A 25,373-nucleotide genomic window follows, 5' to 3' on the forward strand; every position below is an offset into this window, starting at 1 on the left:
ATAATCTTCATACTAAGTTATCTAGCTAGAAATTGGTGTGTGTATGTGAAGGTGCAAAAATCCATCTAATATCCAACATATTCTTTTTTATAACTGTGCAATATTTCTGCAACAGAGTCACATATGCATGCCACTGACTACACATACACAACACACATTTACATGGCATATTAGACTACACAAAATTACACACAAAACACATATTTTCCATCTTCATTGTTTTCATAGTTACACAACATTCTTTCTGGCACACAGATGTGAAAATCACTCATATTTTACAGGTGTGTTTATGCCTACACCTACAGGTAAAAGTGATTTAATATTTAATCCCTGGTAGTTAAATATAAATATTTTTTGGTTTTTAGAAGTCGATCTGGTAAAATTACATGGTAATATGGTTTAGGTTTACTTTCTTCTTCTTTTTCCCCTCTAACAAAGAAATATAAAAGTATTTTTGTGCCACTGTCATGTGTTTCTTGAGACCATGATTCGGGTCATATTTTATCAATAAACAATGTTCTGTAAAGCTTTTATTATATCATGTTGGAAAAATTAAAGATTGTTATCCCAAGCCCCCATGATCCAGGTGAAAATGAAATGAGGGTATACACATAAGCACAATTCAGGACAGAGAACGTTTGGTACACAAAGAATAATCAGATGGGTTCCTACCCAGCACAATTCCATTCAGTAGTTTCTCTTGCACGTACCAGCTCAGCTGCCCACGATCCATGCTGCTTTTAGATACTACAAAGCAATTTTCACTCCAATTGCCGCTCGCTCAAGTTCTTCCTTTTGCACTCAGAAACGGATATGCCTGGACAGTGAGTGATGCCCTGTTGCAGCTGCCTCCCGGAATCCTTCAGCAACCCATCTCAGAGCTTCGCCGGTTTAAGCCCTGCCGCCAGCTCCAAGCTCGTTTTCCCTGGCAGCTGGTGGTATTCCGTCGGCCACTGGGCGGAGAGAACGAGCACTAGGGCGCCATCTGGAGGCGTCTTTAGGCAGCCACAGCAAGCTTAAAACAACTAGGTGTAACAAAAATGACAGCAAATTCTTTGTTAAATAAGCATACCGTTCTATACACTTTCCTGCGAACATTTTTTTAAAAGACAGAAAAATGTAGGAGAGTCTCATTCTGTTCCCTATGAGCATTCTCTCTTTCTTTTACACATCACAATAAAGTGAAAACTTCTATTTCTTTTAGGTACAAATATCAAGAGATGCCAAATTAATTGCTTCTTCTTGTCTCATCTCAAAAGAAAATAATCAACACTGGCTACTATCAGAAATTTTCAATATTTTAGTAGCTAACTCAAAGGCAGCTTTTCAAAAGAGAAATATATGCCTCTGAACTAACATAATGTAAGCATGTTAAACATGCTGTGCTACTTTAAAAATTACAAAACTTACCTCTGGAAATGTTTAGTGTGTTCCTTATCAATGCAATATACTGACTTGAGAATGATAACAAGGAAAACCAGTTTCAGTTCAAGCACATGTGATAAGGTGTTCATATGACTTTAATATTTCAACAAAAGCTCTTTGAATTAATTTCCCTCTAAATATCTCCCTAAGCTTCTTTCCCTTAAAGAGGATAATTTGTATACCTGAATGAGATATAAGCTTAATTAATTAATTGAATGGAGCACTTAAAGTCTTATCTACTGTGATATGCATTTAGAAATGTGATTATTGGATGTTTCATTACTCCCTACAGATCAAAATGAATATGCATCACCATCCACAATCCCCATTCAACCACTAGTCCTACTTCCACTAAGCATCATGATTTGGTATTTCACTTTTCCTTTAAAATTAAAATTTGACTTTTAAACTATTTAGTAATAGACACATCTACAGTGATTTATAGTTTTTCAAGCAAATGTGGACTAGAGCTTGATTATATACTCTGTGAGACCCCTGTGGGAAATAGAAATTCTTAACACTTCAATTTCAAATCAGTGTTTGAGAATTTCTGTCAGGGTAAACAGAGAATAAATTTGTTTCATCAATAGTTCATCTTAATTTTTATTTATGTATGTATGATAAATGAACGTACTGGCTTTTCAAAGGCATGCCATTAAACATATTCTTAAGAAACATTAGATTTTTTTTTCTTTTAAATAGAGCATGTACCAAATAATCAAGCCATAATTTCTGTGGGTTTGTAAAGTCTCTAAAAATTTATGTGCTGATGAGATTAAAAAAGAATGTTAACTCTTCATGTCTGTATATCCTCAACTCCTACTATTGTGGAATATGAAAACATATTAGTTAACTGATTACTAAATTACATGACTTACATGTTGCACTATGGTTAGTGTTGCACCAGAACTTCTTAGATGACAAGACACTGAAATATATAGTTTAAGACAACAAACAGAAAAATAAGGCTTGGAAATTTACAAATAATAAAGTAATAAGCACTGACCAAATACAGATATGCCTAACTTTTACCAAGTAAAATTTTATACATGAAAATGTAAATGTAAGAAAGAGATAAATTAGAGGATAAAGTTTCCCCTGATAAATATTTTGAACTTACAAAATCATTCTTTATGTAAAAAATCCCCAAAATCTCAAGAATGTCTTCATTAAAATATAAATTTACATGCATAAATAGAAAAAAAGAGATATTAATGAGAAGAGTAGATGTATGAATTTCATAGCCAGAGTTACTCTGCCTATCTACATCATCACCAAAAGCTAAAAATGATAGAAAATGGATGCTGCATGCAAAAGAGAAGATTATGTGGCTAGAAGGAGAAAAAAAGTATTATAATCATGTGCTGTCCCCTGAAAGAAGGTCTAAAATTAATCTCAAGACACTGAGACAAGAGAAAAATATAGGGAAAGACTAAGTCCCCAAATAGAAGTATACTAAGGAAGTCAATTATTTCAATTTAGCATGTAAAACTTATAGAAAGCAAAAAGGTCCAAGTCAAAGTCACACACTGGAGTCTAAAAATGAAAGCAACATGTGGAGTCTAAACATCTGTCTTTTACAATGAATTAAGATAAAAGGCCTGTGTTAGTGTTCTATGTAACAACAACAACAAATTAAATGTATTACCTGTCAGGTTTTGTAGGGCAGCCATCCACAGACAAAACTTTGATGAGTACCCAGCTCAGAGTCTCACAGGCTGCATGCAGGTATCAACTGGACCATATTCTTGTCTAGAGACATGATTGGGGAAGAATGTTTCTAAATTAAATCAGGTTACTGGCAGAATTCATTTCCTTGACTTCTTCAAGGCCACCAGGAAAACACGTCTTCATTTCAGGGAAGCAGCAGTCTCTCTTTTAGACTTTCACCTGAGTTAAGTCTGACTGACTCAGAATAATCTCCCTTTCAATGAATTCAAGATCAACTAATTTGTGACTTTAATTACATCTACAAATATCTTTCTTTTTTTTTTTTTTTTTTTAATTGGGTAGAAGCAAGTCATAGGTTCTAGTTATACCAAAGAAGAGGGAGTTATGTAAGGGTATTTACACACTGAGGGTCACCTTAGGGTGTGTCTACGATAGGTTCTATGTAGACACACTTGAGTTTTATTGCTTATTGTCCAAAAACATGAGTGGAACGGCCTGATAGGCATGGGAGTTCATTTTGTTGCCTTTAGGATCAGGGCAGAAACATATCATAGAGGTTTTATAGATGCATGGTTATATCTAACAAAAAAATATTACAGCAACAACAACAAAAATACCTAGAACAGTCATTTGATCAAGGACACGGGGCAGAACATAGGAGCCTTGAACTGAAGAGTGATATGAGACACATGAGCAAGACTTGGGACAGGGAAGAGCACTGTTGCTGATGTAGTTGTAATGGTTATTTGTACTAGACATATTTGTGTTGCCTGGTTGCCTGCCCACATCTCCTCACATCTAGTCATCCATACTCAGCCTTATTAGACCAGGAATATATGCCTGAAGAAAGAAGACATCCAGAGATGGGCCAGAAACTTATGGGAAAAATAGAAACCTGTCCAATTAGATTTTGAGGAATTTGAACTAAAGTAAAAGGGAGAAGCTGCCAGTTGGTGGAGAACACTGCAGCTGAAAGGCCACACAGCAATTAAGAACCATGTGTTAGCTGATGTAGAGAAAGAAGCTTAGCATAAGGGAAAAAAACACGGTGCAGACTCAAAAACAAGTAGAGATTAGAGAAACCATTCGTTCTCTTAATTCCTCTAATACATTCATATGGAGTTCCCATTGTGTACTAGGCACTGTTCTAGGTGCTAGGAATACCACAATAACTAAAACAAAGTCCCTGTTCTTGCGAAGCTTATTCTTGTAGTGGGAGATGGTAAATATGTACCAGCATATAAATTATATTTCATTAGTTGAAAAAACTGTAGAAGCAAAAACAAAGCAGGGAATGCAGTTTAAAAGTAATGGGGGAAATGCTACCTGGGGAAATGGGCAGGGATATTTGATCATGTGCCTTTTGAATGGAAACTTGTATGCCAATGATGGTGCCAGCCATGCTGATATTTGTGGAAAAGGGATATTGGACAGAGTGCAAGGCAGGTACAAAAGCTCTGAAACAAATGTGTGCTTGATGAATCAAAGCAACAGCAAAGGGGGAAAACTGCCTTGTATAGTGAAAGCAAGAGAGCTGGCAATAGGATCTGAAGTCAGATACGGAGAGAGTGAGAAGATCACACAGGGCTTGTGAACTTGTGTCAGAATGCTAGCTTTTACCTAGAGAGGTGAGGCTTACCAGAAGATGATATCAGGCTTACATTTTTAAGAATTATTCTGGCTACTGTACAGAACAGATGGGAAGTGAGGTAGGTAACTGGAAGGCCATTTGGACCCTGAGACAGATGAAGTCTGGCCTAATTTCCAATTATGTTTCCCATGAGGTCTATATATTTGTTTGAGTCTTTGAATTTCCATGAGCCAACACTATATCTTTTTCTTCCAGAAAAAGAAGAAAAACCCTTTTCTTAAACTACATTGCTAAAGACTCTAAGGAATGTTAAAAGTATTCCAGACTTGGATATTTTGAATTTTTATATGTTTTGGCATAAGAGCTAAAAGATACTAGTACTTTAAAATCATGATACCCTTTTTTTTGGTTTGTTTTATAAATGATAGAAAGTACTTGCACATGGGCAGGTGATGTCAACCTATTGTTGAACAGAGTTATTTTTCCAGGGCATTGGCTTAAGCCAGAGAAAGATCAGTTCCTAAAAATTATCTTCTGATCCTTTGTGGCATGAGTGTTTCAAGAGTTTTCAAAACCATGAATATTATCATCCAATATCAATAAAAGAGAATTTAAGATATATGTCTGAATTTTAATATTTTATGGATAACTATTTTGTTTGTTATACTATGTGTATGCTAAGTTGCTTCAGTTGTGTTTGACTCTTTGTGACCCTATGGACTGTTGTGCACCAATCCCCTCTGTCCATGGGATTCTCCAGGCAAGAATACTGGAGTAGGTTGCCATGCCCTCCTCTAGGGGGTCTTCCCAATCCAGGGATTGAACCCATATCTTTTACGTCTCCTGCATTGGCAAGTGGGTTCTTTACCAGTACTGCCACCTGGGAAGCCCTTGTTATATTATAGTTTTAAAATTAGGTATGCCTTCCCTTTTAGAAATAAGATAATTTTAGAGACAAAACAATTCAAATATTTTATAAAGAATCCATTAATTTCCAATTTTATATCCTAATTCACACAAATACAGAAACACATACAGATGTGGGTCATTTGTACATGTGTAGACATATTTTGTGTACTTTTCATGGCATTTCAAATGAAATTTTACAAAATCAGTCATAAAGTATTTCAAAATGAGAGGGAGTTGGGACAGTTAGCAAACACTCTGTCACTGTGTTAACCATAAGAGACATCTCATCACTACCTTTTCAATAAAAATATCCAATCAAATCAAGAAATAAGAAAATTAGTGTTTGTTCAGATTATCCTTTGAAAATATTAAGTGCACATCACATTAAAATACATGCTTAAATATACAAAATCCTTATCTTTTATTTATATTTTTGGTGAAGATTTCTAGAAGGTATTTAATTATATTTTTAGAGGGGAGTAAATTTATAGCATCATCAGTTCCACATTGTTTGATAATCTTGTCATCATTAAAAACAGTGAATGGTATCTTTTTTTATTCTTATTTTAAAAATTTGCTAAAATAGCATTTAAAATAAACATTTCCCACTCACCGAGTTCTTAAAAATACCAACCATTAGAAGAAATAAAATTCAGATCACTATCTGTGAAAGAAGAGAATTTCGTTTGTATGAAGGTAAAAAATTAGCACCCATGCAATCATATATCTATGCTGAGATTTCCAAATGTAGAAGCACACACAAAACATCAATTTTAACATTAAAAAGGACAGATTTATAGATATAGTAATCAACTAAACATTGAGCGGGGCCTTCCAGATGACACTGTTTTAAGGAACTGGCCTGCCAGTGGAAGAGATGTAAGATCTCTGGGTCATGAAGATCCCTGGGGTAGGAAATGGCAAGCTACTCCAGTGTTCTAGCCTTGAAACTTCCATGTTCAGAGGGCCCTAATGGGCTATGATCTCACAAAGAGTCAGACATGACTGAGCACACAGCACACACACAAAACACTAACAACAGAAATGTGAAGGGAGACTTATTAATAGATATAACATAAAAGTAGATAAATTAATAGGACAAAAAAAGATGTCCTTATCCTTATAGGGGACTAAAATGCAAAAGTACAAAGTCAAGAGACACCTGGAGTAACAAACAAGTTTGGCCTTAGGGTACAAAATTAAGCAGGGCAAAGGCTAATAGAGTTTTGCCAAGAGAATGCACTGGTCATAGCAAACACTCTCTTCCAACAGCACAAGAGACAACTCTACACATGGACATCAGCAGATGGCCAATACTGAAATCAGACTGATTATATTCTTTGCAGCCACAGATGGAGAAGCTCTATACAGTCAGCAAAAATAAGACTGGGAGCTGACTGTGGCTCAGATCATTAGCTCCTTATTGCAAAATTCAGACTTAAATTGAAGAATGTAGGGAAAACCACTAAGCCATTCAGGTATGGTCTAAATCAAACTCCTTATGATTATACAGTGGAGATGAAAAATAGATTCAAGGGATTAGATCTGGTAGACAGAGTGCCTGAAGAACCATGGATAAAGTTTCATAACATTGTACAGGAGGCAGTAATCAAAACCATCCCCAAGAAAAAGAAACGCAAAAAGGCAAAATGGTTGTCTGAGGAGGCCTTACAAGTAGCTAAGAAAAGAAGAAAAGGGTAAATATAAGCATCTGAATGCAGAGTTCCAAACAATAGCAAGGAGAGATAAGAAAGCCTTCCTGAGTGATCAATGCAAAGAAATAGAGGAAAATAATAGAATGGGAAAGACTTTCTCTTCAAGAAAATTAGAGATACCAAGGGAACATTTCATGAAAGATGGACACAATAAAGGACAGATATGGTATGGACCTAATAGAAGCAGAAGACATTGAAAAGAGGTGGCAAGAAAACACAGAACTATACAAAAAAAGATCTTCGTGACCCAGATGATCACCTTGGTGTGATCACTCACCTAGAGCCAGACATCCTGGAATGTGAAGTCAAGTGGGCCTTAGGAAACATCACTACGAACAAAGCTAGTGGAGGTGATGGAATTCCAGTTAAGCTATTTCAAATCCTAAAAAGATGATGCTGTGAAAGTGCTACACTCAATATGCCAGGAAATTTGGAAAACTCAGCAGTGGCCACAGGACTAGAAAATGTCAGTTTTCATTCCAATCCCAAAGAAAGGCAATGCCAAAGAAGGTTCAAATTACCATAAAATTTCACTCACTTCACATGCTAGCATGATTATGCTCAAAATCCTTCAAACTAGGCTTCAGCAGCACATGAACTGAGAAATTCCAGATCACAAGTTGGATTTAGAAAAGGCAGAGGAACCAGAGATTAAATTGCCAACATTTGCTGGATCATAGAAAAAGCAAGGAAATTCCAAACAAAAAAATCTACTTCTGCTTCATTGAGTACACTAATCTTGTCATCAAGATTGTGTGGATCCCAGCAAACTGGGAAATTCTTAAAGAGATATGAATATCATCAGACCAACTTACCTGTCTCCTGAGAAACCTGTATGCAGGACAAGAAGCAACAGTTAGAAATGGACATGGAACAAAGGACAGGTTCAATATTGGGAAAGGAGTAATTCAAGGCTGTATAATGTCACCCTGATTATTTAATTTATATTCAGAGTACATTATACAAAATGCCAGACTAGATGAATCACAAGCTGGAATCAAGACTGATGGGAGAAATATAAAAAACCTCAGCTATGCAGATAATAACACTTTAATGGCAGAAAGTGAAGAGGAACTAAACAGCCTCTTGATGAAAGTGAAAGAAGAGAGAGAAAAAGCTGGCTAAAACTCAACATACAAAAGCCAAGATCATGGCATCTGGTCCCATCATTTCAAGGAAAATAGATGGGGAAAAAGTGTAAACAGTGACAGATTTTATTTCTTAGGCTCCAAAATCCTTACAGATGGTAACTACAGCCACAAAATTAAAAGACACTTGATCCTTGGGGAAAAAAACTATGGCAAATATAGCATATTAAAAAGCAGAGACATCACTTTGCTACCAAAGGTCCATCTAATCAAAGCTATGGTTTTTCCAGTGGTCATGTATGTTATGAGTGTTGGATCATAAAGAAGGCTGAGTGCTGAAGAACTGATGCTTTCAAACTGTGGTGCTGGAGAAGACTCTTGAGAGTCCCTTGGAGGGCAAGGAGATCAAACCAGTCAATCCTAAAGGAAACCAACACCGAATATTCATTGGAAGGATTGATGCTGGAGCTGAAGTTCCAATATTTTGGCTACATGATGCAAATAGCCAACTCACTGGAAAAGTCTCATGCTGGGAAAAACTGAGGGCAGGAGAAGAAGGGGTGACAGAGGATGAAATGATTGAGTGGCATCTGGACTCAGTGGAGACAAGTCTGAGCAAATTCTGGGAGATAGTGAAGGAAAGGGAAACCTAGCATGCTGCAGTTCATGGGGTTGCAAAAAGTTGGACACAACTTAGTGATTGAAGAAAACAACAACATAAAAGCTAAAAGGAGCTGTGTGGCTAAGTAACCAAGCAGAGTGATATAGGGGAGGTAGCCAAATTCAGGAAAATAATTTTTTTTTATATAAGTCACTTTAGGAATTACTAACATTTATTTATATTCAGTGTTTTATAACATTCTTGTTCTATCCCTAAAATGCAAAGTTCTATTTAAGATTTTCACTATCTGTGATTTTGAGAACATGATTGTATTAAAGCCTTTTATCTTGTCCCATAGTTGCTGGGGAAAGCATTTTTCATCAGGTTTATATTGAAACCAGTCTGATATAACAATATTCACTCCATATTCATGTTATCATTTAGAGATCAAAAATTCAAAGACCATGGAAAATTTGATTTGACTTATAAACATCTAAATGTATTGTTTTGGCTCTCCAGCTTCTTTCGTTGATACCAAATGATATTCCTCTATGATGCTGCAGTTGATCTGAAATTACATTGAGGACACATATAGAACTTCAAATGTGGTCCCTTGGAGATTTCCATGAAAATTAGCTTAAATATTTTGAATATTTCAGAAATAATTTTTAAGTCCTATAAAGTCCTCTAACATTTTCTCCCTGCAGTAATTATTACAAATTCTATAGTTTCATGACTTCACATCAATTTAAATGACTCCTTTAGCTCTAACTCATCTCTTGAATGGAGAAGGCAATGGAACCCCATTCCAGTACTCTAGCCTGGAAAATCCCATGGATGGAGGAGCCTGGTAGGCTGCAGTCTATGGGGTCACAAAGAGTCGGACACGACTGAACGACTTCGCTTTCACTTTTCACTTTCATGTGTTGGAGAAGGAAATGGCAACCCACTCCAGTGTTCTCTCCTGGAGAATCCCTGGGAGGGGGAGCCTGGTGGGCTGCCGTCTCTGGGGTCACACAGAGTTGGACACTACTGAAGCGACTTAGCAGCAGCAGCAGCATCTCTTGAAGATCTGGTTCTGTATTTCTACCTGCCAGGTGAGTTTCTCTGAGTAAATAGATAAATAGATAGTTTATTACCTCAGATTTTTTCAACAAATTCTTAAGAGGTAACTAATACACTGATGTATAGAACAGTCTTTTGGACTCTGTGGGAGGGGGAGGGGGTGGGAAGATTTTGGAGAATGGCATTGAAACATGTATACTATCATGTATGACACGAGTTGACAGTCCAGGTTCGATGCACGATATGGGATGTTTGGGGCTGGTGCACTGGGACAACCCAGAGGGATGATATGGGGAGGTAGGAGGGAGGAGGGTTCAGGATGGGGAACACATGTATACCTGTGGCGGATTCATTTCAATATTTGGCAAAAACCAATACAATATTGTAAAGTTTAAAAATAAAATAAAATTTTAAAAAAAGAGGTAACTAATGCAAATTAATAGGAAGTAGAAGAAAACGTTTTATTTTTAGTTTGCTTAAACATTTTTCTATTGATTACATTTATCAAAAAATAAAATGGGCTTCCCTGGAATGTACTATGCTCCACATCCTAGGCAATACTAAAGAGCATAGGCTAGATAACAACTTGGCAAGGGATGGTGAAGTAGGAGTTTGACTATCACATAGTTGATCAAACAAGATAAACTTTCAAGTCCCACTTAATTCTGAGGTTCTATTATGTTATACAATTACTCTTATGCTCTTCTCTCATCATATATTTTTTGAAAACACTTCTTTCACTGATAAAACTTACATGGTTTACATTTTTCCATTACATATAATACAGATTACTTACTTCCTGGTATATTATTCAACAGTTTAATTCATTTCAAAAAATATATTTGCTCCTAATTTGATCTCTTAAGGATTTTTTTTTTTGTCTCTTAGTAAATTTAATCTTAACACCTATAATCTGTTAATTCCAAATAAATTTAGAAAATCTTTTATAAAAGAAACAACTTTCTAAGCTTGATCCAAATTACAAATAAAAATCTGGAAATATGTTCATATTGAAAGATTTACTCTAGGAATCCTAAAATAGTTTTTCTTCGAGAAAGATGTGTTTACTTCAAAAATAAACTGAGATTTCATTTGACGGATGCCTATAAAATGTATCTAAATGTTTCAGTGAAACAGGATAGAAAAGATCACTGTCTAATTGAATATCTTGGACCTACCCCATACTTATGGCTTGTTAGTTATAATGAAAGTGCAGCTAACATTACAAATCTAAGTTGATTAACTAAATTTTACAAGATGCTTTTGAACAAAGTTATGAGTGCTCTTGAGCTTTTTCTACATGATATAAAATGGTACAAGCATGTTTCTTATGGAGGTTTAGAAAGATCTATATCTTTCTAATAAATATTTATGTAAAACATAATCTCAGTATCAATTAATCAAGCCTTTGAATTCTCTCAATAAATACCAATAAGCTCAAAAACAAAACAAAACTAAAAATATTTAATTTCTGTTTCCTCATACTTTTATTTGCCTATTTATTTTTGGCAGGCTAAATTTCCATTTTAAAACTTGTGTAAGTAATTGTATTTTCAATTGTTTCAACAATGATCTAAAAAGTTGATGAAATGAGGCTACAATTAACATTTTTATAATTATTAAATACATGGCTTATTGGCCTGAAAATTATTTGGAATCCACAAATAAATAAAAGAAAGAAATAGGGTTCACAATGCTTATGCAATAGTTGAAGACAAATGAATACAATATTTAGATAATTTAGATATGCTATATAAAATCATAAATTGCTACAGTTTGGAACTTTCTTGGGTGAATGTTCCATTATACAACAAACTCTGTAGTGATATTTCAATTAGTTTTAAATCTTTCAAAAGATGTATTTATATCATTTAAATCAGAGTAAGTAAAATATATATTAGACAAAAGAAATGTGCCTCCTTTATGCATTTTAATACCCTTGTCTTTCTCTGGAAAATGGCACAGTAGTAAAAAGGAACCTTGTGAAGCATTATAAAGTCTTTGTAACTAAAAATATATGTCAATCAGCATTATAAACATTTAATTTTTACTGAACTGAAAACTATATTTTGTATGTTATGGCTACATTTTCCCTTTATCCATTATGCATTTTTAATAAAGAACAGTTTTTTTCATAAGAGTTCTCCCTTTCACAATGTAAATTTATATGTAATTAAAACAAAACTAAGGACTTCTCAGGTGGCACTAGTGGTAAAGAATCTACCTGCCAATGCAGGAGATGTAAGAGATGAAATTTGGATTCCTGGGTCAGGGAGACCCTCCTGAAGACAGGAATGGCAACCCACTCCAGTATTCTCACCTGGAGAATCCCATGGACAGAGGTGTCTGCTGGGCTACAGTCCATAGGGTTGCACAGAGCTAGACATGACTGAAGAGACTTAGCACACAAAATAAAACTATGGACATATAAAAGGTTTTCCCAATGGCTCAGCAGGTAAAGAATCTGCAGTGTAGGTGAAACAGGAGACACGTATTTGATCTCTGAGTTGAGAAGATCCCCTGGAGAAGGAAATGAGAACCCACTCTAGTATTCTTGCCTGAAAAACCCCATGGACGGACGAGCCTGGAAGGCTACAGCCCAACGGGTAGCAAAGAGTCTGACATAACTGGGCAATTAAGCACACACAAGCATGGACATATAATTGCCTTCACAGAATCCACTAAAACTCACAATACAGAATCACTCTAAGGCCCATGAAATTTACTACCCTGCTGCTGCTGCTAAGTTGCTTCAGTCGTGTCTGAGTCTGTGTGACCCCATAGACTGCAGCCCACCAGGCTCCTCCATCCATGGGTATTCTCCAGGCAAGAATACTGGAGTGGGTTGCCATTTCCTTCTCCAATGCATGAATGCATGCTAAGACGCTTCAGTCGTGTCCGACTCTGTGTGACCCTATGGACAGCAGCCCACCAGGCTCCTCTGTCCACAGGATTCTCCAGGCAAGAATAGTGGAGTAGGTTGCCATTGCCTTCTCCACAACATTTTTATAGCCTGAAATATTTGTGTTGGAAGTACTCAACACTAACAATCTGCCTTCTCTATTCAGTCTTATGTAGCTCCCCAGTACCCTCAAGCCATACCAAAATCTGCTCAGTATTAACATGTTCAGGGTCCTCTCATCAACAAATAACTTTGAAAATCAAATAAAATGAAAAAAATTTTTTTCAAAAGTTAAAGAGATTCAGCTGTTTTAGAAATGATGTTGCCTGACGGCTTTCAGGGTTACTCTAATATCCTCCAGTCCTAAAGCTCAGGGGTGTGTATGTGATTTCACACCTGCCCACATAGAATATGGTGTACTCAGGAGTGATTCTCCTCAAATTGAGCAACCACCTGAAAAGGCCAGAAACATGTCTATGACTCATCAGCTTACTGATGTAGCTTGGTTTCCTCTAAATCAGACTGATTTGTTATAGGTATGGATCTTTTTTGCAACCTTTCCTGGATATAGCTCTTCAAAACTGAACTTAAAGACTTAATGATTGTGAAACCTAAGATAAATGTTCTTTTCATATCCATGTTTTCACTTATGTAAAATTCATATGGAAGTATTTATTACCTAAGAAAATACTGAGGAAATGTTTGGAATTCATGCCAGTAGATATGCAAAGCTACATTTACAGGAATAAGTTTTGATATCATGGTACTCTTTTATCACTTTCTTGGTTCCTATAGATATCTTGTTAATCTAAATAGTTTTAAAGGAAACAGTATTTTGGAAAACAAATTGGAACATTGCAATTATTTTTAAAAAAACAATATGTATTCACACTTTATACATAACTGATACAGTTAGTATACTGACTTTGGCATATATTTGATCCAAAAAAATTCACAGGCCTCTAGTTTTTCAATATAACCAGTTTCATCCTTGTCATTTTTTAATGAAGGTAATATGGACACTAGACTTCTCATATGCATATAATAAAGAGTAACAATGATATAACACAGAAAATAGAATCCATTAAATAAAGGCTAAAATCGTATCTTGAGACCTGCTCCTCAGAGATTTTCATATATGAAAGCACTGTCTCTTAGTAAGGGTTGAGTTAGAGTTCCTTTGAAAGCTTTTGAAAATAGGGTGAGTTCACGTTACATCTACAATTGTAATAGCTACACAACTTCTCCCGTCTTGGACAATTTATTGCATTCACTTCAGGAAGGAATGGTAAGAGATACAGAGATGATTCTGCAGACTCTGTCCTATTCAGTTTGGTAGCTAGTGGAAGACTGCCCTCTCTACCAACACAAGTCTCTGATGAACGGGGTCTATTAAGAACTGCGTTGGTTTACACTGCAGATTGAATGGAGCATTAAGTGACTGCTTTAGTATGACTGCAGTGGGGGTAATGGTCGCCTTCAGTGGGTATATAATGTTGCAATAATACTTTCACATAGGTGCAACAATTGTTCAAGTGTCCTTAATTTGTCTCTATCCAGCATATCTCCGTTAAATTCCCCCACCATCCTTCACTCTACAATCTTATTTTCTTCTTTCTTAGCAGGTGTAAACAGATGAGCAAATATACGTACTCTCAAATTGTCACTTATGTATCATGAAGGTGGAGGTCTACTGCAAATAACTTGAAAACTGCTTCTAGGAGGCGTTTAGCGATACCGCCCACCGAGACAGGTCAGATGCGCTTAATTTGATCACCCCCACCCCCTCAGGCCTGGGCTGTAATTTTCCAAACAACCATCTCTCATTTGCAAATAAAAGTTAAAATCAATCCAGAGATACAGAATGCTAACTTCTTGTTAGTCAAATTTACAGGGTTTTTCTTTGTAGAGCTGCCAGATTGTGACCGATCAAAAGAGGAGAGAGAGAGAGAATATGAATATCACTTGCTTCCTTGCTTCCTAAGCAGGGATTTGCCTGCGATGCGCGGCGAGAGGACTGCGGCGGCTGATTTACACAGTTGGAGCGGAGGAGGGGCCGGGGGTGCTGGGGGGACAAGCTGGCGGAGGCTCCGGTGATGGGCTGATCTGGGGGCTCCCGAGCGGCGCTCCCTCCATGAGCGATTTGGGGGCGGCTGATGGATTTGCATTCGGGTTCCAGCCTGGCGTTCGGTATATTGTCTCCTAACACCCGACCTGGTGCTCCCAGTTTGGGTGCAGACGTTGGTAAGTAACGTGTAATCCGATTTTAGTTATTTCCTAGGCCATTAAAGTGGCACTTTTAAAGCAGGTCAGTCTTAAATGAGGCTGCCGCCGAGAGCGTCTCCTTGGCCTGAAGCATTCCGCGGTCCCCTTCCCCGCCCCCCACCCTCTCCTGCTCCAGAAGTGAGGACGCTTGAATGGTGAGCTGTCAGGGGGCTCACTTTCTGCCAACCGGATCGCTTCACCTTGGTGTTTTACCCGAGATCCCCCAAATTCAAGTAGAATTTGGAGTGTTCAGCCATACTGTTGTATTTGTATCCCGTCTCTCTTTTTCTCTCCTCCTCCCCCCGCCCCCACCTTCGCTGTCTGGCCAATGCTGGGATCTGGGATCTGGACACCCCCTTCCAGTCTGCTTCCCACTCCACCCCACCTCTTCTTCTCTCATCTACACAGCACCCACCCCCACTTCCACCTACCCAAAGGGTCAAGAGCAAAGACACCGGGAGAAGGCAAGGTCTAATCCCAGCTCCCTTTAGGGAAGGAGGCCTCGGGAAGGGATTGCGCTTTGAGTGACAACCTTTCAGGAAGCTAGAGAGAAAAACCGGAGACCGAGCCAGGGTTCTCGGGGACCGTGGAGCTCACAGCTGAATCGAGATCACCGAGATCTGAAATCAAAGAGCTCAGTCCTGGGACACTCACGCTGCCTGCCTGCCATCGAGGGTATATAGAGCTGTGGTCCTGAGTGTCTGTCACCGGCATTGCCGCGCTAGGTGTGCGCCCGGCTCTCCCATTGGTATGCAGCGACCATTTCCCTGCGAGTCTCAAAGGTGGAAACACTTGAAAGGATTACAAGCGTGATTTGGTGGCCTTTCTGAAAGTTGGCGGCCTGGGGAGGAGAAACTGCAGGCTACGGCATGATGGATATAATTCTGCCTCCCAGAGAGTTTGCACCTCTCGCTGGGAAGCCCCTTGGAGTAAACCTCGGAGATCGAGAGCGCTCTGCACTGATAGGTACTCGCCGCCATCCTTTCCTACTTTGCCTAATTGAAACCAGTGTTCTCGCGTGTAAGGATGTTCTTTGTAGAGCGTATAGTTTGGCCGCGGTGGCTTCTGTACGCTCACAGGTGCTCGAGGGTTATATCTTTGAAGCGGATCATTTAGCTGTAAGGACGATGATAGAAAGAGTGGTACTGGAAACTAAAATATCCTCGGACCCCTTTTCTTGGGGGTGTAAATCGTAAGTAACTCCAACAAATAGGCCAGGTGGCAGAGCGAAGGGCCCCTCCCCCAGCGGATCGCTCGTGTTGTAAAGGATAGAAGGAAAATGGCTTGAGCTTTTTAATCATTTTCCATTTCTAAACAGACCCATTGTGCGTTTCGCCTGGCGACAGATTAGAAAAGGACCTCTGGAAGGATCAGGGCTTTTCAGAAAATGAATGATGCAGCATTTTAATTATTTGTTCTAGGGAAGATCATTTTGCTTCCATATTGGAATATTTAATCTTAGATATGGAGAGATTAGTGGGCTCGGAGATCCAGCAAAGGGGAGGGGGAGGTGGGAGGGGGCACTGTGGGGAGAAAGGGCTTCTTGTCCTCCCTGTGGACAAACAAATGATGCCGGGCGCTCGCAGCAGGAAGCGGTCGAAATCCGGACTCCAGGGCCCTTCATCTCCTAACTTTTGGAGCTCTTCCTATCTCTGAGATACCCTGCATCGAGAAAAAGGGAAGGAAAATGGTGAAATGCCCTTTAGGACATGTCCCGGATCAAGAACTTGGAGCGGGATGTGGGGGTGGGGGGTGGTGGTGGTGGTGGTTGTAGTTCAAGACAGAACAGAGAATGATTGCAGAGAGGGCCATTTACTGTCACTGGAGCGCAGGGAAGCCTCCCGGTTACCCATCGATTCCATCGCATCTTGGGTTCCGATAAGATTCCTGAAATAGTCACCATCTCTGCACGTTGGGTACAGAAGGTGGTGTTGGGGGCTGGGGCGGGGGGCAGCTGGTGAAAGAGACGGGATTGCTCTGTTCTGAGCTCAGCCTCTTGGCTGAGAGACCGATAGATTGGGTGGGTCTGGAATGTTAAGGTTGGGGAACGTTAAGAGAATCCTGCCCTCCTTCTTACTTAGTCTCTGACAGCCACTGTGGAGTGTCGGACACAGGTGCGGTCACTTCTAATGCAAAATATGCAAATATCCTATGACTGATTTTTAAGTAACGGTTTTTTTTCTGTTAGATTATTTATATATATTTAGAATGGTAATGACATATACATTTGGTCTCGTGAAAAAGTGCTTTAAGAAAAACTCACCTCTACGGGCTAGCTAACTTTGAGCCCTTGGGCAAGTCCAGTTCTTTAGCGACCATAAAGCCTTTCCTTTCCCCGTGAGATGATGACAGGATTCATGTGTGTTGTGGGGGCGAGGGCGACATCCTCGAGGCACAGTTGTCGCTAACTAGACTCCTTTGCTGCACACTTGCCTCTCTCCAGTTTCCCTACTAAGGTGCATTTTCGTCCCAGCAGGTAGGACTGTAAAACCATCAGATGAGGCTTTAAAAACTCTTCTTAGAGAATCCTTGTGAGCTCTGATCTGGTGGCTCCTCTTCACTGAAATGTCTTCCCTCAATCAACCCCACCCTCAGGACTCTCTACCATCCTCTTCCCGAAAATACCACGGAGAAATATGAGGGGGTTGGGGGGGAGGGGCGGGGCAAATAAATGAAAGGAAAAAAAAAAAAAAAAAGAATCTAAACCCTGAAATGCTGCCCCCTATCCCAGCGAGGTCTTTCCTGGTGGAAGAAGTGAAATATGTCATTGTTATCCAAGTGGTCTGCGTATCCTTCCAGAGCACTGGCTTGTCTCTGGTTTTTAGAAGGTGGAAGCAGCCAGAGCTGTTGAATCCAGGGGAAATCGAAGGCTCTGAACTGCTGCACAACAAAAAGGATTCCTGGTGCAAAGAAATCGAAGCAAAATGCAGGAGAAACTCGGTCCAAGTCGCTCAGGCTGCCTGAGCTCTTACTCAGGACACCCAAGCAGAATCAGCTATATTCAGCTCTTCTGCTTTGGAGACCTGAATTTCCCTTTATCCCCGTCTTTGAGAGTAAGTGTGGGCTGTGAAAACGATAATTCTAAAGAACAGTCTTACTTTTCAAACTGTCTACACTAGAGAGCGGAGATTTGGGAACTAGAGGAGCAAACTAGTCAGGCAATGGTTTCCTTCAGTTAAATTAAGAAATCAAAAAAAAAAAAGCCAACCACCCCTTCCCCCGTCCCGACCAAAGGAATGTTTCCCTTTGGTTGATCTCTTCTTCCTTTTTAAAAAAATTTTGACAGTTTGTCATCTTGACCCCTCCACTTCTTTTCTCTCCCCTTAAACACACACACACACTCACACCCACACAACTGTATAGTCACGGCTTCCTAGTGCTCGCGCCCGACCCCATGGTAAGCGCGTTCCCCTTCTCGGGGCTCATTTTCGTGACGTGGAAAGCCGGATCCAGGGTTACAGCACATATTAAAAAAAAAAAAAAGCCAGCGCAAGAGAAGTCCGCGATTCTGCACTGTGATTGAGCCTGCCCTCCTCCCTGCCTTCCTCCCGCCCTTCCTCCAAGTGCCCAATGATGTGCTGCCGGTACCCAGGGAGAGCAGCTACCGCGGCGGCAGCGGCGGCGGCGGCGGCAGCGAAGCTGGAAGCCTGCAGCAGCCCCTTCTCTCTCCTCTATTGAGTGTGCCAAGCGGCAGTTCTGCATTCTAAAGAAACCCATTGAAAGGCCCCTTGCATTCCCAGCACGTCTCAAGCTTGCTTTTATTTTTTTTTCTGTGGTCTCTCCCCCCACCCCCCACTATCCCCCTTTGCTTCAGCTTCAGCAAAAGGAAGGAAGGGGGAGGGAAAGAAAGAATCCTTAAACTCAAGCTTCTTCTTCTTCTTTTCTTTTTCCTTCCCCCCTCCCCCGATGATCAATGCTTAAAAAAATAAAAATCCTGCAAAATAGGTAAGTCAAAGCCATATGGAGCTTTTCTTGTCTAAATATCAGGGACCTCAAAAACAAGGAAAAACATAGAAAAAAAAAGAATGGTAAAAAAGAAAGAACTTAAGTAGGTTTTAATATTTTAAAAGGGGTACAAGGAAGACTTATACTGCAGTGTAGCCTCATCTGCTTTCTTTTTTCATTTAATTGTTTCCAAAAATTGAGTACTGCATGCCTGAGGCAAATTTCTCTTTGCTTTCTTAAGGGTTCTCCTCTCCGTACAGTTGTGTACATCATATGCAAGCTGAATGTGGAGATTTATTCTTTTCACTCTCCCTATAAGTTATATCATTGTGTTTTAAGTTAGGTTGACAAAATATTTCCTTAATGGATGCATCTGTGTGGAAAGAAAATACATACTAAAAACTCCGGTCTATTTTTATTGATCAAAAACAATTTAATTTTGATTGATATTTCAGTGACTTAGAAGGGCAATCTAATATAACTGCATCATTATAATTTATTTATATATGCATTTTCATATATGGATATTAGGCTCCAAGAGATCCATGGAGGAAAGCTCCGAATTATTAGATTAGTGCACTGTATTTGTTCCTTCTCATTGGAAAAGAGCAATATCTTTCTGAAATGTATTTCATGTGATCATTTATCAGGAGGTAAGAATCCAGGTTTCCACTATTTCTTGCCTTTACCCAAACCTCCTCTACAAACCACCTGCCATTCCATCTTTTTGCAGGATTCCTCAGTTGATCATGATGGAACAGATATACATTCCAAACTAAGCTCTGCAAGTGTTTTAATACAGACACTCCTAGGCTCAGCACCCTTTAGCTGTCACTATCTTTAGCTCTGACAACTGCATGGGCTTGTTCTTTAGAAAGGCTAATCACGCCTAAAGGATTTAAACAGCCAAATGATACACATATGTAGAAATAATGTAATTAAAGGAGATGTTAATAATCTGTGCTTGGGCAAAAGGGGTTGGGGTACAGTGAGTTACTGGGCATGCACTAAAATTAAGCATATTGTGCTCATTTCTTAAGAGAAATCTTGGGTTTTCCTGAGATACCAATCATCTTACACAGCTTAACATCTGATGTTGGTCCAAAGGCTCATAATCTATCATACTCTTTAATCTAATAACTTTGAGGCATGCCATATCTTTTTATGAACAGAAACCCATAGTTTAAAGAACATTTTCTTCCATCAGAGTTTCAATCAGATCCATAATAGGCACCTCTGATAGCAATGAGAGTTTTAACAGGCAAACAAGTGTAATAGCCAAATAATTGCCATTATTACTGAATCTGCCTATCCCTAAGAGGAATCACTGTATGCCAGTTTCCTTGCTTGCTACAAGAGACAACAAAGGATGCTTTTGATTTAATGATACACCCTTCCCCAGGTATGGCTTGATTCAGGAAAATGTCATCACATGGCACAATACTTCAGTCTCCTAATTTTAAGATATAGGACATATTAAGCATGTTGATAGGTCATTTTGAGTGTCAGTTCAACAATTACTAAAGTTTTTATATCACTCTTAAAAAGGTCCACATATAGGAGTCAATTAGAGTAGTGTATATGATGAAAAGCTAAAAATCTGCATCTTTATTTCTGTTGCAGTTTTGTAATCAACCGCGAATGATGAAACCTTCTATAGCTGAGATGCTTCACAGAGGGAGGATGTTGTGGATAATTCTTCTAAGCACAATTGCTTTAGGATGGACTACCCCGATTCCCCTCATAGAGGACTCAGAGGAAATAGATGAGCCCTGTTTTGATCCATGCTACTGTGAAGTTAAAGAAAGCCTCTTTCATATACATTGTGACAGCAAAGGATTTACAAATATTAGTCAGATTACTGAGTTCTGGTCAAGACCTTTTAAACTGTATCTGCAGAGAAATTCAATGAGGAAATTGTACACCAACAGTTTTCTTCATTTGAATAATGCTGTGTCCATTAACCTTGGGAACAATGCATTGCAGGACATTCAAACAGGAGCTTTCAACGGTCTTAAGATTTTAAAGAGACTGTATCTTCACGAGAACAAGCTAGACATCTTCAGAAATGACACCTTCCTTGGCTTGGAAAGTCTGGAATATCTTCAGGCAGACTACAATGTAATTAAACGTATTGAGAGTGGGGCATTTCGGAATCTAAGTAAATTGAGAGTTCTGATTTTAAATGATAATCTCATTCCCATGCTTCCAACAAATTTATTTAAGGCTGTCTCCTTAACCCACTTGGACCTGCGTGGAAACAGGTTAAAAGTTCTTTTTTACCGAGGAATGCTAGACCATATTGGCAGAAGCCTGATGGAGCTCCAGCTGGAAGAAAATCCCTGGAACTGTACATGTGAAATCGTGCAACTGAAGAGTTGGCTGGAACGCATTCCTTACACTGCCCTGGTGGGAGATATCACCTGTGAGACTCCTTTCCATTTTCATGGAAAGGACCTGAGAGAAATCAGGAAAACAGAACTCTGTCCCTTGTTGTCTGACTCTGAGGTAGAGGCTAGTTTGGGGATTCCCCACTTGTCATCAAACAAGGAGAATGCATGGCCAACTAAGCCTTCCTCAATGCTGTCCTCTGTCCATTTTACTGCTTCTTCTGTTGAATACAAGTCCTCAAATAAACAGCCCAAACCCACCAAACAGCCTCGAACACCAAGGCCACCGTCCACATCTCAAGCTTTATACCCTGGTCCAAACCAACCTCCCATTGCTCCTTATCAGACCAGACCACCCATTCCCATTATATGCCCTACTGGGTGTACCTGTAATTTGCATATCAATGACCTTGGTTTGACTGTCAACTGCAAAGAGCGAGGATTTAATAACATTTCTGAACTTCTTCCAAGGCCTCTGAATGCCAAGAAATTGTACCTGAGTAGCAATCTGATTCAGAAAATATACCGTTCTGATTTTTGGAATTTCTCTTCCTTGGATCTCTTACATCTGGGGAACAATCGTATTTCTTATGTCCAGGATGGGGCCTTCATCAACCTGCCTAACCTAAAGAGCCTCTTTCTCAATGGCAACGATATCGAGAAGCTGACTCCAGGCATGTTTCGAGGCCTACAGAGTTTGCACTACTTGTACTTTGAGTTCAACGTCATCCGGGAAATCCAGCCTGCAGCCTTCAGCCTCATGCCCAACTTGAAGCTGCTATTCCTCAACAATAACTTGCTGAGGACCCTGCCAACAGATGCCTTTGCAGGCACATCCCTGGCTCGGCTCAACTTGAGAAAGAACTACTTCCTCTATCTTCCTGTGGCTGGTGTCCTAGAACACTTGAATGCCATTGTCCAGATAGACCTCAATGAGAATCCTTGGGACTGTACCTGTGACCTGGTTCCCTTCAAACAGTGGATTGAAACCATCAGCTCAGTCAGTGTGGTGGGTGATGTCCTATGCAGGAGCCCTGAGAACCTCACCCACCGTGACGTGCGCACTATTGAACTGGAAGTTCTCTGCCCAGAGATGCTACACATCGCACCAGCTGGAGCATCCCCCGCTCAGCCTGGAGATGCTCACCTTGCTGGGGGGCCGACGAGTGCATCACCTTATGAGTTCTCTCCCCCTGGAGGCCCTGTGCCACTTTCTGTGTTGATTCTCAGCCTGCTGGTTCTGTTTTTTTCAGCAGTCTTTGTTGCTGCAGGCCTCTTTGCCTATGTCCTCCGACGGCGCCGGAAGAAGCTGCCCTTTAGAAGCAAGAGGCAGGAAGGCGTGGACCTCACTGGCATCCAGATGCAATGCCACCGACTTTTTGAGGATGGTGGAGGTGGTGGAGGTGGAAATGGAGGTGGGGGCCGACCAACTATTTCTTCCCCAGAGAAGGCCCCTCCTGTGGGTCATGTATACGAGTACATTCCTCATCCCGTTACTCAGATGTGCAACAACCCCATCTACAAGCCTCGTGAGGAGGAGGAGGTGGTTGTTTCATCAGGGCCAGAGGCAGGGGGTGCAGAACGTGGGGCTCCTGTGACACAACCTCCGGGAATGGGGGAGGTTCTCCTAGGAAGTGAGCAGTTTGCTGAGACACCCAAGGAGAACCACAGCAACTACCGGACCTTGCTAGAAAAAGAAAAGGAGTGGGCGCTGGCAGTGTCCAGCTCCCAGCTCAATACCATAGTGACCATGAATCATCATCACCCTCACCCTCACCACTCAGCAGTTGGTGGGGTTTCCGGGGTAGTTGCGGGAACTGGGGGAGACTTGGTTGGGTTCCGCCACCACGAGAAGAATGGCGGGGTGGTGCTGTTTCCTCCGGGGGGAGGTTGTGGTGGCAGCAGTATGCTACTAGACCGAGAGAGGCCACAACCAGCCCCCTGTACGGTGGGGTTTGTGGACTGTCTCTATGGCACAGTGCCCAAATTAAAGGAACTGCATGTCCATCCTCCTGGCATGCAATACCCAGACTTACAGCAGGACGCCAGGCTCAAAGAAACCCTTCTCTTCTCGGCTGGAAAGGGCTTCACAGACCACCAAACCCAAAAAAGTGATTACCTCGAGTTAAGGGCCAAACTTCAAACCAAGCCGGATTACCTCGAAGTCCTGGAGAAGACAACATATAGGTTCTAACGGAAAAAGAAAAATACATTAGTGCTTTTTTTTTTTTTCAAAAGAAAAGAAAAATAAAAGAAATATATCCCTTGCTCCCTTTACACTTGTCCCAATAACTCCATCCTCACAAACTTCCCTGCCCTGAACAGAACTGAAACCGCATGATAACTAGAAAATACAGATGTATGCTCTCCCCACTCAGATGTGATTTGGAGGAAGGGCCATACACAGATCATTAATCAATGAAGTGCCTTCGCAGACTTTTGCCAGCAAATGTTATCATTATTTTTTTATACTGAAACTTGAGACTTTGACTGTGCCATGTATAAGGTATATTGGGGATCATTGTATTGATCCTAATTAAGTAAAATTCAATGTGTCTTTTTATTTTCAGTAACTTTTTTTTTTAGTTGTAGTTTTGTTTTGACAGGGAGGGGGGAAAACAGATTGCCATTTGTGGTTTTCGTTCCTCTTCCCATCATGGCACAGATTCTGTACATGTATTAACAATGCAGTTTGCTGCATGCCTGGAAACTGCAAGACGGGGAGGGAGGGGGCGGGCTTTGCTGGAATGTTCTCACCCACTCGTTTTTTCTGTCACACACATACCCACATGCACATCACAAATCCCTGCACATAGTTAGGTCCCTAAACCTGCAGTTTCTTCCTTCTGGTGTAGGTACACACACACACACACACACACATACACACACACACACACCCCTCATCCATTCAACCCAATCTAATTAGTTCAGGTTTGATCCATTCCTATCCTCTCCATAGCTTCACCTTCCTTTCTCCTCTAGTGTACAGCTCAAAACATCTCTCCTACCACCCTGGAAAAGTCATCTTCTAGGCTGGAGCCTACTGAAGTGGAGGCCTGATGGTTTAACAGCTGGAGGCACTCACCTAGGGATGAGCACCTTCTTTGTGACACTTCAGCTTGATGCCAAGATTTTTTGGAGAACATCTGCACTTTCTTATATATATATAATATAAAAAAACATAAAAAAGCAACTGGGTATATATCACTAACAGCTTTGTAGGAAGCACTTTTAATGTTTTCTCTCTCACACACAAAGATTCAAAAGAAATGTGCATATATTTATTCTGTAATTTCAGTGATTATAAATTGTAAAGGTAATGTTTAATCATTGTATAGTGATTATGCGTCTGGTATAGCTTTCCTAATAAAAAGTTTTTGAAAAACATAATACATTATATATAGAGGATACAAAGCTTGAACTTTAAACTCCAGCTATGCCATGCCTTTTGTGCTCCCATTTTTTAAAATCTTTCTTTTACTTCTTACACAGAAAGCTAGTTTATTAACAAGTTTGATGCACTGTGATGTTAATAAATCTTGTAACTCACGACACCCATTCCACACCCTAGGATAAAAATGGGACATAAAAAAATGTGATTTATCAATATATAGTTCACTTCTTTCTCTTGAATTATGAGTTTCAAACTTAGTACTCCAATGATGTATCATTTTTCCTAGGCAGGATGCAGTTGGGAGAAACTGTAAATATATTGCTAAGAAGTACAGGATTAATTAGGAAACACTGATCAAGAATCCATGAATCGTATGATAGTTAAAGGCTTAAAGGAATGCTATAGTTTTTAA

General features: G+C 39.9%; 1 protein-coding gene across 1 annotated transcript; it reads left to right on the plus strand.

The window, feature by feature from the left end:
* Positions 1-20,818: 20,818 nt before the first annotated feature.
* On the plus strand, positions 20,819-23,761 carry SLITRK3 (SLIT and NTRK like family member 3). Its single transcript, XM_070380827.1, has one exon. It carries the CDS (start codon positions 20,819-20,821, stop codon positions 23,759-23,761), a length of 2,943 nt encoding a protein of 980 aa, XP_070236928.1.
* The last annotated feature ends 1,612 nt before the right edge of the window (positions 23,762-25,373 follow it).

Source organism: Bos mutus, chromosome 1, assembly GCF_027580195.1.
Source record: "Bos mutus isolate GX-2022 chromosome 1, NWIPB_WYAK_1.1, whole genome shotgun sequence".
Classification (NCBI taxonomy): domain Eukaryota; kingdom Metazoa; phylum Chordata; class Mammalia; order Artiodactyla; family Bovidae; genus Bos; species Bos mutus.